Source organism: Micropterus dolomieu, linkage group LG06, assembly GCF_021292245.1.
Source record: "Micropterus dolomieu isolate WLL.071019.BEF.003 ecotype Adirondacks linkage group LG06, ASM2129224v1, whole genome shotgun sequence".
Classification (NCBI taxonomy): Eukaryota; Metazoa; Chordata; class Actinopteri; order Centrarchiformes; family Centrarchidae; genus Micropterus; species Micropterus dolomieu.
In genome coordinates, this window is record NC_060155.1 from 9622984 (window position 1) to 9640728 (window position 17745).

At 40.8% G+C, this 17745-nt stretch overlaps 1 protein-coding gene across 1 annotated transcript; it reads right to left on the reverse strand.

The window, feature by feature from the left end:
• Positions 1 to 3729: 3729 nt before the first annotated feature.
• LOC123972450 lies at positions 3730 to 10646 on the reverse strand. The gene is made up of 5 exons (XM_046051960.1): positions 10596 to 10646; positions 10247 to 10373; positions 8647 to 9641; positions 6882 to 7505; positions 3730 to 4371 (listed from the first exon to the last, which is right to left on the reverse strand). The coding sequence occupies exons 1-4, from the start codon at positions 10644 to 10646 to the stop codon at positions 6984 to 6986; spliced, it is 1695 nt and encodes a 564-aa protein (XP_045907916.1). The 3' UTR covers positions 3730 to 4371; positions 6882 to 6983.
• Between the last annotated feature and the right edge of the window lie 7099 nt (positions 10647 to 17745).

The following is a 17745-nucleotide window of genomic DNA, read 5'->3' on the forward strand; positions in this document are numbered from 1 at the left end:
GTGGAGGCTAGGCACGCTAGTTTGGGTCCCTCCACTGATTGTAGTGTTAACAGCACTGGGGCATGATTTGGTAGTGACATGATTTGCAGTGAACCGGTTTGCAGTGACTGTCAATTGCAGTGGGCACATGCGGTGGGTAAGTTGGTTCGCCCCTGGAGCACACCCTGAGTTTGCCTCTCTACAGCTGGCCCTGGACCACTCTACCTTTTTGTTTGGTACAATAATATTCAGTATTGACTGGGAGTGTCTTCTTAAAAAAAATAACTTGTTTGCCAAATCTGTAAAACTTTTATATTCAATTATAATTTGATTATTTGCATTATTGACCATCCTCTTTTCAGGCACTTCCAGTTACCAATTATCAATAAATGAGTTATTCTTTTGGAGCCATGTCTGTCTTACTTCAATAAACCTGTGTAGCCTTTGTATAAAAGGTTAGTCAAAGCAGAAATGGGATGGAAGTCCCCAGGTGGCGTTGTTGGATTCTGGTGCTGATTCCTCTTTTAGCGCCACCACCAGCCTGCTACATTATTTTCAAACTTATGATTCATCCAGCACTAGTCAATTAATAAATGTGTTAATCAGGAACAAAAATCATCACTTAAGGCATTTATCAAGCAGTGATAATTGCTATAGCTATTCAGATGTGAGTATGTGCAGTTTTTCTGTTTAACATTTTTAAAGTACATACTCTTGGGCAGGGCAGCCTTTCTGAAATACTGAGGTCAAAGAGCAGATTTTTTAATAAAATGTGTTCTATTGAGTTTACTGAAACACTTACAATGGACATGTTGACAACAGCTGATAAGCTAGCGCTGGAGCAAGGTTTAAAGAAACTTTAACATCTTTGTCTTTTTTCTTATTTTATTTACCCTTAATTTACACTCCAGCAACTACAGCCAAACTCATAACCTGAGTTCATTACACTGAAGTACAACTACCGTTTCAAAGCATTATTCTAACGTGTTGCTTGATAATGTTTGGGGGTTTTTTTTCCCCTGTTAGAACAAAACATTTTTATTTAGAATATTGTCATAGGGCTATCTAGTTTTCCCCTTCAATACAAGAACATTGCAGTTTTATCTTATATAGATCAGCTTTTGCTAACTTTTTGCTGGGATATTTGCATTACTCTTTTAGCATGACATCATGTATGTAGCTATCAAGTGCATATTTAAACCTGCAGATTTGTGCCACTTGGGAGAAACGGAAACGAGCGGTGAACACACTGATATGTAATCACCTTTACATTGAACAAACATTGCTTTATTACACATCCAGCAATTACAGAGCAGCATTAGCATTCATTTGGAGTCCTGTTCCTGTCCACCTGGCAAATGTAAGTGTTCGACTCTGCTTTTGGTCTCCAACTCGCAACAGAAATATGTTTACCGCTGAGCAGGTAAGTGTACAGGATGTTTTTCTGCTGGAAACCACACTGAGAGCAGTGAGTGAATCAAAAAAGCTTAGGAAGCTGCGGATTCGGGTAATCCATGTAGGTTCATCACTACAAGAGACCCCTTGTCATTTAATACATTATAAAAATATAGATTATAGCCACTTTATGATTCTTTTACAAGGTTTGTTTTAAAGAGGTGGTATTATACTCATTTTCAGGTTCATAATCTTATTTAGGGGTTTTACCTGAACAGGTGTACATGGTTTAATTTTCAAGAAACATTTTGTCATACTGCACATTGCTGCAGCTCCTTTTCACCCTGCGTGTTGAAGGCTTCCTTTTAGTTATGGAGTGATGCATCTTGTCTCAAAATGATCTTTGTTGGGAGTTGCACATGCGCAGTTCCTTAAGGACTATTAACCAATCAGAAGCAGAGAAGGGAGGGTCAGTGAGAAGCTGGTAAACGCAGCTATTCAGCTGTACGTGTTGCCGACCAGCTTGGCTGGAGCAAGAGTTTCAGAATGAGTTATTAATCTGTAACAATTGTATCTTTCATCCATAAGGTTTTAACTGAGCTCTGTCTCTACATCACAGTAACAACTTTATGTCCACTGACTGCCTGGAGGGTAGCTAGTGTTTGGAAGGGAGAGGAGAGGTGTGTGCTGCAGCTCAGTGTTTTTACACCCCTGTTTTTGAGGGCGTGTCGGAGTAGCCGTTTGGCAAGCGTTATATGAGGCGCATTTAGATTTCATCCCTGTGTCGTCACAAGGATGAAAGGGAAGCGGCTGGACTACAAATGAGCTGTTTTCAGGCAGTTCAGAGCAGAGTTTTCTGTGGGAGATGGGAACTCCCTTTGGGCTGGACTTTGACCTTTTTCACTTTGCAAACCTATAACATGCACAAAAAAGGTATATAAAAAGCCAAAAAGCATAATACCACCTCTTTAAAACGAATCAAATTAAAATGTTGAAAAGATGTAGATGTTTCCATTCAATTCATGGGCTGTAATAACACGTTAGCTTATTGTTGCATTGTAAACTGCATATGTGCAGTGCAAAATTGGAAAGTGCAACAGTAGGGGAGCCATCAGTTGTCAACTATTAATCGCCAACTATCTGCTTAATAAAAAGCATCTGATTTACAGCTTCTTAGACGTAAACATTTTCTCATTTCATTTCTCCTGTTTGTGGACAAATTAAGACATTTAAGGGTGTTTTCTTGGGCTTTGGGAAACAGAAATTGACATTTTTGACAGTTTTCTGACAATTTATAGACCAAACAACTAATCGTTTTAGCGAGAAAATATGATTAATCAACAATGAAATTAATCGTTAGGTGCAGCCCTATGTACAACTATTTAATTTATTTTAAAAATGAACATTTGTGGGGTCTTTTTTCATAAAATTGAAACATTAATAAATACATTGAGTATTTATCAATATCCCTATGACGAAAGAACTCCATGTTATACAAGCTGATAACATGAGAATGGTGATGTGTAGCAACTAGCATATCAAACGATTCCTCTCAGTCAGAGCTAAAGAATAAATAATGTTTGTTGTTATTGTCCTCCGACTGTTTTTTCTGTGAGTTTTTACAGTGATATGAGTTAAACAGCTGAGAACAGCAGACTCTAGGTTTTCATTTAGTGGTCCCCGGGCCTTGAGTTTGACCTGTGCAGTGCTCAGAAAAGTAATGCCAACTAAATAATAGTTGCAGCCCTAGTCTATACTATTATGAAATCACAGGGGTCAAAAAGGAAAACATTTTTCATTTTGAATGTTGCTCTTGACGAGTAATAATGGACTCTGGTACTCTCACCTCGCCCATCTATCTAACCTTTAGCTGCTTATCGACTCTTCACAACCTCACCTCTCACTCGCCGTTATAACACAATTACTCCAGCTGCGATAGGCTGCAGACACAGAGAGTGACAGACAAAGTGGCCTGGACGGTTAACAGGTTGCATGTGTCATCCTCCATCTGTCACCATAGCTCTCCATCAGTGAAACAGACCGAAAGAGAGACACAGAGTGAAGGATGTTTTGTGATATGGATGGATTACACTAGTTGTCAGAGGAAAGTGGTGTGCTCTGATAGCAGCAGGACTCTTGTGAGAGCAGAGTGGTGAAAGTCTTAGACTAGATTTAAGTAATCAAGAGACACAGACCCGAGACAGCGTGACAGGATAAGGCCATGAGAGATCACACACTGTCATCTACAGATCACCATGGGAAGAATGTATTTCTACAACTTCCACAACCATTTGGGATACTTCTATCAGACTCAGTGGATGCATAAATAATTTCCCAGAGTCAGGAGCAAGGAAATGCTGGCATCATTTCTTTTATTTCGTATTCAAATGTGGGACATTCAGCGGTCAATGCATCTCTGGAGTAAGATAATTGAGACGTCAGATTGATATATGAGAAAAGTGCTGAAGAATTTTTTTGTACTGAAATTTAATCTCAGCTCTGCCTTTGCCTTTTGTCTCCGTGCTGATTATTCTTCTTAAACACTCTTAAAAACCATGTAGCACTGACAAAAACAGTATAAAACTCTTTATTTGTAAAATGTCTTTACAATAGTTTTAGATTATATAAATCTTTAATATAGCATGCATTAGGTTAGGTAGTATCCAAACTGGTGTAAGCTGCCTGAAAATAGATATCTTTGCAGTAAAAAAAAAAAATAGTATAAATAAATTAATATTGTCATGAAAAGATACCTTTATGTTTCTAATGGTGGTTGTTGAGTAGTTTAGTCTATTTTTTTGCCATTGCATCACCATTAACAGCAAAAGTAGAGATTCTCAGAGAGGTTTGACTGCCACTCCTCCATGCTTCTGTGCTCGTGTGACATACAGCTGCGGGTCGACTCTTGGGGGAGTTTTCCCTTTGGAAATATCCCCACCTTCAGGCCGTGCTCTGTTTCCGCCGGCTGACAGCTTGTCTCAGTGGCATCAGCTACTGCTGGAAAAATCAGAACATAAAAATGGGGGGGAAATCATTTAAATTGAGACCTCTGCACCTCAGTGCACTCTGACTCACCACTGCACCACAATCAAATACTGTAAAAACTGTGTGTTATTTCAAGGCTTTTCTTAGAACGTCATTCACTGATGGAGCCACAAAAAGTGTTAATATCTACTGTACTGAAGGTAAAGCGGCGTGTGTGTGTGTGTGTCCTTGTGAGTCATGTTGACTTGCTTGTGGAGGAACACTGCCAACCAAGTTTTGCTGTGGCATGAGGTGTATGAGCAACAGCAACATTAAATTAAATGCAGAGCATATAACCACATCATGTAAATACAAAGTACAACTTTGTGAAAAATAATTATACAAGTTCAAACAATGAAAAAAGTCAACTTTCTGTCTTTTCATCAAGTACAGACCAGAAAACAGACTGTACATGCCAGAACTGCAGAATCCTGAATACTACCTCAAGTTTGCTGTGTACTGAATAATTTATGGTAATTTGATTAAATACAAATGTATTAAGGAATGTGTATGAAAGCATAATATGCACTGATTTTATGAAGTTTTTAAATGTAGATTTTGATACAATACCCCATTATCATTTCAGTTGATGTAAATTAATAAATTACCACAAACCACACACACCTGAGGCTTTTCTTGTGTCAAGTTTGCAAGGTCAGTAATCCAGCCTTGGTTCTAATATAATATCCAAATGTGTAATCATCTTTTCATGTCTTTTTATTTCCTACTGGTTTATACAGTGTTGTTTCAAACTAATTAATTCTACCATGTCTCCTTTGTGTGTATTCATGGACACCACACTAGCTAATGCTGATCATATAATAAATAGGGTTGTTTGAGGATTGGGTAATGTATTATGCCAATGAGAATACTCACAAGTATAGAAGTACAAATGTGTATGTGTGTGTGCCTGTGTCTTGTACTTAAAACTATGTGGAGTCCTAACCTTTGCAAATGAGATATACTTCCAAACAACCACATTAGAAGAAGCTAATGGGAAACATTTGAACAAAAGGGGTGTTTGAGGGAAGACTTTGTTTTAAGGTTAAGATTAGATTAGTTAGGCTGAGTGTATGAGTATCCTCGCAAGTATAGAAGTATTAACATGTGTGTATGTGTGCACGGCTGGGTTGCCTTGCACAAAATCTGTTCTCTGGGTGACTAACTCAGATGATTCAGGCTTTTAAAATATCAACAGCATCTGTGCTTTTGAAAGACTTTGTTAGTGAAAAGAAAGGACAGTGTCGAACAGAAAAGCTACATTACATTTCAACTATTTAAACTCTTATCCGACTATAGAAATTAACGCTCAAGCACATGTACCTTTTCAACCTATTTCTCTGGCTGCCAGCCTTGACCCAAGGCTGCAGCCTTGGAATCGCGTCTCTCGCTGCAGCATAATATGAAGAGCTGCTTTGCTGTGCAGCGGTGCTTATGTTTATATGGACGTCAAAATATACCAAGATTTTGCCTCACTCCAATCTGGCATGTGGCCAGGGGGGTTTATGATTAAAACCAGATTGTGCTTGCCCAACTCAGAGAGGCCAGAAAAATAGATTGCAGTACCGCATACTCTGCACAAGAGGGAAGTACAGCTGTCTCTACAGTATCTGTAAGGGTGGAATACTTAACTGTATGTATTTAATTTTCCCCTCTGCTGGAGGGACTTTTTCACAGATGTCATCTTGTTATTAAGTCTGCTTCTAGTTCACAGTCAGTAATGACACATCTGACTGTGGCACAAGACGAGATGTTTGGTTCCTCCTCATCAACCCCTAGTGGTAAATGATGCCAATCCTGAGTCAGAGCTATGATCATCCTGTAAATCTAATGATGCCTCTTTTGTGTCACATGATTGGAATCAAGCGGCTGTGGGGTCTTCCTTAGCCAGAAACATCTAAACTCCTGCCAACTCTCAGTTCCTTTGAAGTGATGACTAAGTTACACTACAAAAAAAGTGTCTTAAGATTTTATCCTCCTCCTTTTATCAGATTCAAGTGATTAAAGTGAGGATTGTATTTTAAAATAGGAAATAACCAATGGCTAATCTTGTTTTGCAAGTTCAGAAATTCCCCAGATCCATTCTTAATAGTTAAATTTTACTTCAGCAAGTGACATTTTCTCACCCAGCTGGCTGATTTTGACCACATGTGTAAGCAAATTGAAGAACAAACGCTCATTTCTCATTTCACTTGCCAAGACAGACACATTTTGTAGTGTAGGGAAGGCTGGGAAATCATGTGACATCAACAAAAGCAGACGCATTACACCCCCTCCACCGCCGCCCACACACAGACATCACACACACACACACACACACAGACATCAAACATACACATAAACCCTTTTTTCAAACAGGGAGGAACACTGCTATTCATTTACTGACTTTGAAAAATATGCTGCCAGTAAACACGTCATCGGCTGCGAGCGCTGACGGAAACTGTAAAAGAAGAAGGGGGGGTTACTCTTGTATCTGAACTTACCATGAGTTGTTCCCCTGCCTGGTCCCACTCTGACCTCCACTCGCTGCAGCAGGGTCTCATGTTTCAGCCCCCCATGGCACTGGGGCAAACCACCCCCCTCCTTCACACCATGCTGGTGCTCTGGCAGCCTCTCCCTGGGTAGGTAGGGGTCCTCACAGGCTTGGGAGGTGGGTACGGGCCCTTCCCACACCGTCCGTTTTGAGGGTACAGAGGAGGCTTCTGAGTTCTTGAATTGGAGGTGCTGTTACCAATAATGACCTTAGGGTCTAGGCTCTGTGGGTGGGTCTTAGGATGAGTTTGGTTGGAGTGATACAGGTGGGGCGGGTGGCCGTTTACACCTGCCTTTTCGTGGTTGATCTCCTTACTGAGGCTGGATGGTGTAAAGAGGCTGGTTTTGACGACTGATGCCATGTGAACTGGGGAGGGAGAGTTAGTTCTTAAGATGATGCGGTCTTCATTGATGTGTTGCGACACCTGGACAGGGGGAGGCTTGTGATTGGGCAGCAGGGCCACCCTGAGGTCACCTGGGTGAGTTGAGCCATGAAAGTCACTGGACTGAGTGATACAGGGCGCCTCCTCACTGAGGTCGATACTGGCTGTGAGACGATCAATCTGCTCGACCACCTGAATGACAATAAAGAGAGTCGGTACTTGTCCAGCAGTGGTGGACAGAAATAAGTAGATTTTGAGTTTCACCAAAGACACATTTCCCCTCTAATGTCAGATGGTTTCATTTAATAGAAGGTGTAAAACTCTCCAATATTTCAGAAAAAGGAAAAACTTCAGAATATTTAAAAGTAATTATTACAAATCTGTTTAGCAATTTTTTTTTCCTTGCCCTGACCCCCTGATTGGGAATCACTGGACTAAACTATCTAACTGTATATAAAGAAGTTCAAATTAGCTCCACTAAAACACAAACATGCTGATTATGCATTGATACATCAGCATTAACAATCTAATAATGTCATGTATGATTACATATCAGTAAGAGAGGCCATTTTCCATGAATGAGTACTTTCATTTTTGACACTTTCAGCTGATCATACATCTGCACTATGTACGGAAGTAGGATTTAAACGCAGGATTTATACTTGTAATTGAGTATTTATGCAATGTAGTAGTATTGGTACATGTATTTAAGTAAAGGATGTGAGTATTTATTACCACGGGTTTGCCTCTGACTGTGCTAAAACTGAAACAATAATCAACAATTTAGCCAGTGACCCAAGTCAAACCTGCTTCACTTCCTTTTGTTTCCAACAGTCTCAATTCACAATCATAAAGATTTCTAATGTCGCTTTAGTACGCCAGGCGTTGCGCAGATGCATTCAGCTGTGAATCAATGCAATTTTACAGCTGCATGCAAAATGGATACTGTAAGAGCAAGGCATAATTTTGTAACAGTCTCAAGCCAGGCTTTTTAATGTGCCGGCCGGAACGCTGCCAATTTCAGCAGCGTTCTGCAAAAGGTCATTGCAAATGGTTCTCAATCACCGCTTCGGTAAGAGATGATGAGTGAGTCACAAACAATACAGTCAGCATGCAGCACACATACTGATATGCTCTCATGAACATGCACACACAGATACACAACCTGTGTCAAACTGATCTGCACTTTTGTCAGCATCCAAGCTTTGTGTCAATTGTTTTAAATGTCACAGTATTCAGGGGAGCATCGATAAAAGGCTGGGACACCTGCACCTGACGCACACCTGATCCATACACATGAAGAATAAACACCCATAATAATAGACACTCATACCTCTTTCATCTCCACGTGAACTTGCTTCAAACCTCCCAACACATCCTCCAGATCCGTCACCACTTGTCTGATCTGATCCCTCACCAAATCCTGCCTCCTCTTCTGCTTCACCACCTCCGAACCCTGCCGCTGGTGGTCGTTGTTGGTTGTCAAGTTTGAGGGCTCTAGACTGGTGATGCCAGAGGGAGGGGTGCAGGGCCCCCTGTGTCTGCTTTGGTTCAAGTGTTTTTGTGGGACTTCAGTGGGGAAGAAACATTTGTGAAAGCCACCGCGTCCGTTACAGCCCTCCTCTGATCCACCCTTCAGTTTGTCTCGGCCCTGATGGCTATCTCTTTCCTCCCCTCCCTCTAAGAACACAGGCCTCGGTCTACAGTGGCCATTTGGCATGTGTGAGTGATCTAGATGGGGATTGCGTGGCTCCAAATAATAGTTCTCAGAGGTGCATTCACAACTTTCCTCCCCCTCGTCCACAGAGACATACCTGACAGTCCTCCTGGTCCTGTACCCTTGACCTTTGACCTGAAGATGGGGGAGAGGATGTGGTATTCCGGTGTTAAAGGGGTGTGCCCTGGTGTCGCTGCGCACCACACAGCCACACTGTTCCCTGACAGACGGGTAGTGTCTCACCCCAGGCTCCAGTGGGTAGCTCCACTGGGTAGGGTTCAACTCCCAGGGGCAAACTTGGCTCAAGTCATCTGAATGGTTGTAAGGGCCTGGCCCTGCGAACACAGGCCTCCTCTGTGGGCTGCGATGACCGCTTCGCTCAGCTCTGTCCACTACGAAAGCTCTCCCTCCTACGTCTTTAACCCGAGGAGCCTGAATGTCTCTCCTGCAGTCCAGAGATGGGTGGTCTGTCTGTCTGGCTGATGCTGGATGGTATCCCGGCCCGCCGTGATGGCTGTACGCTTGCTGCTCATAGTGGACGCAGTGCTGGCAGGGGCAGGGGGTGTTGATGTGCTGAAGAAATCGGTGGTGTCCCGTAGTTTGTGCGCCTCCTGTGTACATGTCCAAAGAAGTCCAGAGGCTTGTGTGGAAAACGCCTTAGAAAACAATTGGTTCCCCTCCTGTCCCTGGTCTCTCTCTCACTAGCCCAGTCATTCACTCGCTCTGTTTTCCTCATCTGCTTCTTCCCACAAGAAAACTTTTCTTCAGCTCTTTTTTTTTCTCTTCTCTACTCAAGAAGTCTCCCTCCCCTTCCTTCCTGTCTGTTGTTTCCCTTCTTCTTCTCTCCTGTAGTTGTTAATCTCTGTTCCTGTTCTTTTCTTTCCTCTGGACCCTCTTTCCCCTACTTCTCCTAACTTTTTCTCTACTCTTTCTTCTTCCTCACCCTGTAGCCCTCTCTCCTACACGGGGCCCCTCTCCACCTCCCTCCCTCTCTCTTTCTACCTCTCCCGCCTCGTTGTTCTGTCTCATTTGCTGCTCCAGGCTTCTAGTCTCTCTCTCTCTCTCTCTCTCTCTCTCTCTCTCTCTCTCTCTCTCTCTCTCTCTCTCTCTCTGGCTGTGTATTTCCCGTTTCCTCCCCTCTCCCGCACTCCTCTCTCTCTCCACCTCTTACTCTGTCTCTTGCCTCTGGTATATTCTCTCACATAGTCGGCTGTACCTGAATTTATGAAGTCCTTCTCTCCCCTCCACCTAAAATCCAGCCGTCTTGTGAGGCTCCTCCGGTAAAGGACTCCATATGGGTTTCGGTGTCTCAGAGAGTGCGTGAAGGAGTCCCAGCTGCAGTGCTGAGCTCATTAGCCCAGCTAAAGCCTTTGCACTCTGCAATTAAACGCTGCCTTGGATTCCTCGGCCACAGACTGAGAGAGAAGGGGAGGGGAGGAGAGAAGCACTGGGGGAGGTGGGGTTTCTAACATACACAGACGAGGGAGTAGACAGCACTCAAGGAGACATAGCCACTGCCTTTGTATAAGGGGTAAATTTTTTCTGTATTATCTCCTTTTTTCTACCTCTCTCTCCACGAGTTCCTTCCCCTCTTTGTCCTTTGCAGCTCCCGTCATTCTCTCTGTATCATTGTCTTGGTTCAAGTGCTATCGCCTCAACAGTTGAGGAAAACTTCACTCTGCTGAGGCAAGTACAGACATTATTGAAGGAGTACTGTATACAAAAGTACACACCCTTCTTCCCCTTAAGTCCATACAATAGTGGTTAAATGCCACTTAAATGGCTCACTATCAGAAAAGTCAAACCATGAGTTCAAGCCATGTTAAATTCATCACATTTTTTTATTATAAATAAATCTCTGCTCACTATAGATTCCCATAATCTCCAGACAAATAGGACAAAAAAACTCCTTCATATAAAATTAGAAAAGCAGGATGAGCAATCAAGATCTCTCTCCGTCTCCAAAATAGCATTACACGCCCGTGTTGTGGCTCTTAATCCACAGCGACTGAAGACAGCTAGGCGTTTGTTTTCAAAGAAAATAACTGGAGCTTTGAAAACAATGGTTTGTAAAAAAAAAAAAAAAAGAAACTACTCAGAATAACAGCAGAGGAGGATGAAGGAGATTCATCCATCCCAGCAGGAGGATGAGCAGTCCAGTCCCAGCTGCTGAGAAAGACACAGGAAAGCGAGGTTATGCACATCTGTGGGTCATATTTACTCTAAATATAAGCAAGGTTGAAAATAACAAATCAGAATTGTTACTATAATTAAGTAGCTGTTTAATGTACACTAGTAGTGGCGAATGTAAGTCCATTCTTCTCTTTTCTTTTAGCTCTGTTTTTGGTCTCCACCAACTCCTGAGGAAAACGTCTGGCTCCTTTGCTGCTAAACGCTCCACTGTGTTCCGCAGCTACTCTCTGTGTCTGTCTGCACTGTGAGAGTGGTGAGAGGGAACCAAAACAGTAAAGTTGTTGCACATAAAACCATAAAAATGAGCTCAAAAGCGATAAAACGCTTTATAGAGCTGACGGGGTGATATTTCATAACTACTAGCCTTTCATATACAAGTAGTAATGTGATAAATTGTTTATAAAAATTTTGATCATCGCCTGTTTCTGGTTTACCAGTGACTTCAATACCTGAAAAAATCAAAGTACATTATAAATCATAAATAAATCATCATTTTTTTATATCGTGCACCTCTGATGTATAATAATCTTATTTTAAAAGAACACTCTCAGTACATTTTGACTACAATTTATGTAGTCTCTCAGTAAGCACATAATGTGGATCTGAACCCATTGTAAAATCAGCCAAGGATGAGCCACCTGTAGCAAACAGTCAGCCAGCCAAGAAAAAAGAGCAATCTGGCTATACATTATTTATTTATTTATTTTTAGTCAACCGTGTCCTTTCAACCTTGTTAGAATTGCATCACTGTTAACTTTTCAACTCTTTTTTGTACTTTTTTTACTTTCCTTGACCCACAATATTTACACCACAGTACTGCATTTTGGTGTTTTTGGTATTGGTATTTTCCGCAGTCCAACTCTATCCATCTCATACAATATGGATCTATGCAATCCAGAAAAGAAAGGCAGAAAGATGAGAAATTCGATAAAAGGAGACAGAGCAACACCTCAACCTGTCATCTCAAATCTCAGTATTTCTCAGTAGGGTTTCCTTGGGCAGATCCCTGGCTACGAGCAACAAAAGGAATATCAAAGGTTGTAGTTGTCATACTGTCATACATATACATGGGTGTAGTATGTGAGTGTGTGTTGCCTCAGAAAGTTCCCAGCTTGTGCAGCTCTTACATCACACTGTTTTGTGTTGGACTGCCCACCTCCCGCTTGGCTGCATGACTGGAGGGCAGCCACGAAGTAGAGAATGGGAGCCACACTTCACCACTCTGCACTCCCCTGTCCTCACCAGGGTCAAGATGACCTAATTAGCACATATAGATACTTCAAATTAGTCTATTACAAGAGCTCAGTATGGTGTCGGGTATGTGGCCCATTTACCCTCCTGCAGATGCAAGGGCCCAGATATTTACCGTTCCACACTCAAGTATCCCACATCACACAATATGCAATTTGTAATGCATTTGCAAGAGCTACTGTATAGGTAGGTTGGTAGGTAGATTTATTTTGTCACAATATAACAGGTTATAGAGTGAAATTGAGTTTGTAACTCCCTTCTGCTACGTGGCAGACAGTATGTGATAAGATAAGATGTTTTGTCTGTGATATTAACACACTGTATAGGCTAATTTTAGCCTCATTAAACTGGCTCACAGGCACTAAAAAAGCCCTATAGTACATTGCTGAATGTTTAAAGCTAAATTGCCCTTCATTCAGGCTGCAGTCATCAGATTCTGCTCAAATAACAAACCCACCAACTGAACCTAAATCTAAATGATGTATTTGAATTAGCCAATATGTTGAAATCACATTTAAAATCTTTTTTTCTCAATCTCCTTAATGGCCAACCATGCTTAAAATGTAGGCCGATATCCTCATGGTGCACATATGGCACATGGTCACCAGGGATCATTTGTAAGGTTTTGTTACTTGCACTGCCGATACCTAAACTCTACTTTTTTTCAATGTCTCAATCTGACATAGAAATACAACAAAATAAATCAAAGTTGTCAAGTGTTGAAGGCTGTCTAAACACAAGCAACCATACAAGAACTTTTGCTTAGTGTGAAGAAAATTGTGAAAAACTGGCAGAAACAAGACTATGTACATGACCTGACATTTGATGCTTAGAGGACTTACTTGGCACATACTGACACATTTAGTCTGATACTTCAAAAACCCTCTCATCATAACAATTCAATGAAAAGTAGTAAGGCACCTCTAAAACATGAACTTCTCAGGAACTCTGTAGAAAAGTTTTTACATTTAACACTGTCAACTTTGAGTTAGAGTCACGTGTCATTTTCTGATAACTCCCATTTCAGACTGTTACTTCCACACGAGCACACATATGTGGTGCGTTTAATGAGTTCTCTATGATATAGATATCAGGGTGTGTTACTGTGAACATTGTGTTGACTAACTTTAGTGCCAACAGAAGTATTCTAATAATGCACTGATCACATTGTCTTTGTTATTTGCAGGATAGTGGATATGATGTTCTCATGAGTATTTTAAACTCCTCATCACGTTCATTTTTATTATAACACTGCATAATAAAGCTCAAAAGAGCAGGAGACAACAGAGACCTCCACCCCACCCCACCCTCTCAAAAAAAAAACAAACACATACAGCAGTGTGCCCTATGGAGACACTGCCTTCATGCAGCACACATCAATGCTTTAATGTGTACTGGATGTATAAAAACTGAGGGGCTTCTTCGTGGCACTGCAGTATTCGTCTGTATCTCTTTATCTAGACCTTCTCCTTAAAAACTGCTACAACCTGGTTTTTAGCTGCTTTCATGTGAATTGTCAAGTATAAAAAAGAGTGAGCATCCCCTGACATTTCTTACATTCAGTGCACACTGGGTTCTTTAATGAGGATGAACATTTCCTGCATCTGCAGATGAGGTCAATCTAATTTCACTCCTAAACAATCTCCTATTATGAGCAAATCATTGCTTTTCCTGAGGAACCACCATTACCATGAAGTAGCAAGTCAAATCTCCATCTAGGCTTGACATGAGATCATATTTTGTATGATAAGAACTAGAGTAATACACCAACTGTGTTTTTGTGTCAAGTGTCAAAAACGGGGGAAATCACATAAATTAAGCAAATTCACTCCTCAGTAGCATCTTTAAGGTGTTTAAAAGTTCGGAAACCTTTGAAGCAAGACTGGACTCACTGAGACAAGAGAAAGTGGCCACAAAAACTGCAGTCAGAAGTGATTTCTCCACTGTGGGTAAGTGACTAGTGACAGTGTCGAGCCTATTTTACAGAAGACCACGTTAGATCTAACATGAGTGAGGTCATATCTGATATCAGTGCTCGGTGTGTCGGTGCACGTCCTGCTTTTTGGGAACACAATGGTTATGTTGTTCCAAAGAGGATTATAAAACAATTCCTTTTTCCAAGCCAGGAAACTCACTCAAGGTGCCACACAAAACGCTGCATCATGCACTTCATAAGATAAGTTATTCTTTGAGTTTCTGTAAGAGAATGAAATCATTTTCGTGTGATGTTGGAAGCTGAGAGGCAAAATGTGTTCTTGGTTTAAAGGGCACAAAAGTGGAGTATCAAATCACTGGAAAAAGATTTATTAGAATTAAAATATAATCAGGTAGAATTAAAATATAATCTATAGTTTATAATCCTTTAGACTATTTTACATGGTCAGTCATTATAACATGCAGTTTATCTCACAATACATTGACAGAGAGTGAATCTGCTCACAACGCGTAATAGACCTCGGGGTGCTGTAGCTAATTTGTCTGCATGTGGTGAGCATCAAGGACACCACACAGGAGTCCGCTATTAAAAAACGGCCTGGAATCCAAATGACAATGGCAAAAAGCACTAATGGACAGGATAATGACAGGGGAGGGTGAGTGTTGCCTTGAGAAGCACAGCCTGAGATGGCTCGCAGAAAGCTGTTGCCATGGCTGACAGTAAGAAAGTGGGAACAAAATGATTCATTTTGCCCTGCTGGCTTGAGATTGCACTTCCCATGAGGACTAAGTGCAGAGAGAGAGGAAAAAGTGCACATGTTCACCTGGTTTGGCTCTTCAAGGGTGACAAAAGGGGAGAAGAGATAGATGGCCGACATAGAAGAGGGGGTTTATCAGCTCTATACTGACAGCACAAAGGACACGTTACAGCGAATGCAAGGGTATGTCTGTAGTTAAGACTGCCTGAGACAAATGTAAGGCCACGCTAAGACCAGTTCCACTGTGAGCTGGAGAGAAGACCACATGCTGAGACCGCATCAAAACCCAAAGCGGACAAATAAGTCGGACCAAAGTAAAGTGATAAATGGTATGTCTTTCCAAACTAATTAAAAAGGGATTTCTTAAGGATGAACAGAGATGAAGATCAATGTGGTGAGTTTTGCACTAAATTATTAAGTTTTAATAAAACCATTCTTTTAGGTTTAAGGATCATCATTACATAGATGTAACAAATAAACTTGCTTGTAGGGCTGAGCAGGACATTCATAAAGATGGACCAGGTGGAGAAAAAGGCAACTTTGAGCAATTCATAAGACTATAATCTTTGTGAGGCTTTACTTGGGCACAGTGGCACTTTGAGCTAAATGCTAATGTCAGCATGCTAACAATAACAATGCTAACATGCTGATGATCAGTTGACCAAGTTCCCCAGCTTAGTTAAGTGTGTTAGCATGCTAACATATGCTAATTAGCACTAATCAAGGTACAGCTGAGGCTCCTGAGAATATCATACATTTTACAGGTATTTAGACAAAAATCTAAGTATTTGACTAAATATATATTTATATATAATTATATCTAATTTACTGTGAGGGAGACATAAATATGTATAGCAAATTTCGTGGCAATCCATTAAACAGTCTGGTTCAAAGTGGTGGACCAAAAGACTAACAGCCATCTATAGAGCCACACTACTAGCATGGCCAGGGCTCTCAAGTTTTATCAAAAGTTTGGAGTGAGATAACGTGTGTTAGAGGAGGAGCCACTCAAATATTTGCAGCAGCGGCCCCAGCCAATTCTCTCAAGTTTTTACTAGCAGTTAAATTTTACCTATAGTTGGTAATTGACCCGAACAATTAGAAATTATAACATTAGGTAAATCTTATAAAAAACTATTTAAATATATATACTTATATTTCAAAAATGCAAATGTATCAAAAATAAAAAGAAATTTGGCCCCAAATGAGCCCACCGAACAGCAGTGTTCAATGTATATTGTACACATAGGCCTACAGTAGGATGGCAGAACTTGCCCTACGTATGTATGCCAAGCTGTGTGTGTGAGTAGGCTACACATTTCAGCTTATGAATGGTGTTTTGTGTTGTAAGTGTTTGTAGCACATTTTAATGCCTTGATGACAGGGGTAGGGGGCTCCCACTTGAAGCACTGTGCCTCAAGGCTAGCCATTTTCACCATAATGATGGATAATAGCTTTCCGTCCAGAGCCAAAATATAGAACAACATCTCTAGTCCTTTCCTTAGTTTCAGTTAGCCAAAGCTAAGCCCAGTGGTGGACAGTAACAAAGTAGTACTGTAGCTACTTAAGTACACGAGGTATTTGTACCAAACTTGAGTATTTTCTTCATGCCACTTTCTACTTCTACTCCACAACATCTCAAAGGGAAATATTGTACTTTTTAATTTATCTGACAGCTTCAGTTACTAGTTAGGCTACTTTAAAAAATAAGCTTTTTACACATAAAACAAATGAAGAGCTTAAAAAATATGATTTTTGATATAAATGAAATTACTTAACAGTTTATACAAGTCCAGCTAGTAGAACTACATCTGTTAGACTAATTAACAGAAATTTACAACTGTTTTGTTAGTAGTAATTTATCATGTAAAAACATTTCAAGGTTCCAGCTTCACAAACATGCTGCTTTTACTTTTGATTATTTTAATGTATTTTCAATCATTTTTAGGTTTGGACTGACAAAACAAGCATTGTGAAAGTCTCACTTAGGCCACTGGGTAACTGTGACAACCTTTCTCACTATTTTCAGAATTTATTACAATCGATTAATGGAGAAAGTAATCAGCTGATGTTTGATAAAAAATAGTGGTACCTCAACCAATTACATTAATGCATGAGGAATAATAATCTAATGATATATTATATAGCATAATAGTTCTAAAATAGTATGTATAGTATAATAGTTATATATAATAGTATTCATCGGGTCTTGCGCTTTCAACCTTCACTCCGTGTGTGCACGCGCATCCATGTTGCCTAGTAACCAACGTGCTTGCAGCGGGATCACAGAATTTACCCGAAAACAACACATTTTAATTTCTGATTGGCTTAACAGCTCTGGCATCTAGTAGGCAACAGGGAAAGCTATGAACTCGGCACAAAAATTATCGTCCATTAATTGAATATAGGCTAGCGGGACAACTTCAAGGGCATTATCTCATAGTTTAGGCCTAACTTCTCTGTGTGAGAAATACACGGTGTGGCGTGTGAACAGGCTGAAATGCGTGAGGCTTGAGAGACCTGAGCATGGCTAAAAAGTCATGTTAATATCCAGAAAGAGGTCCAGAGGTCAAGATGT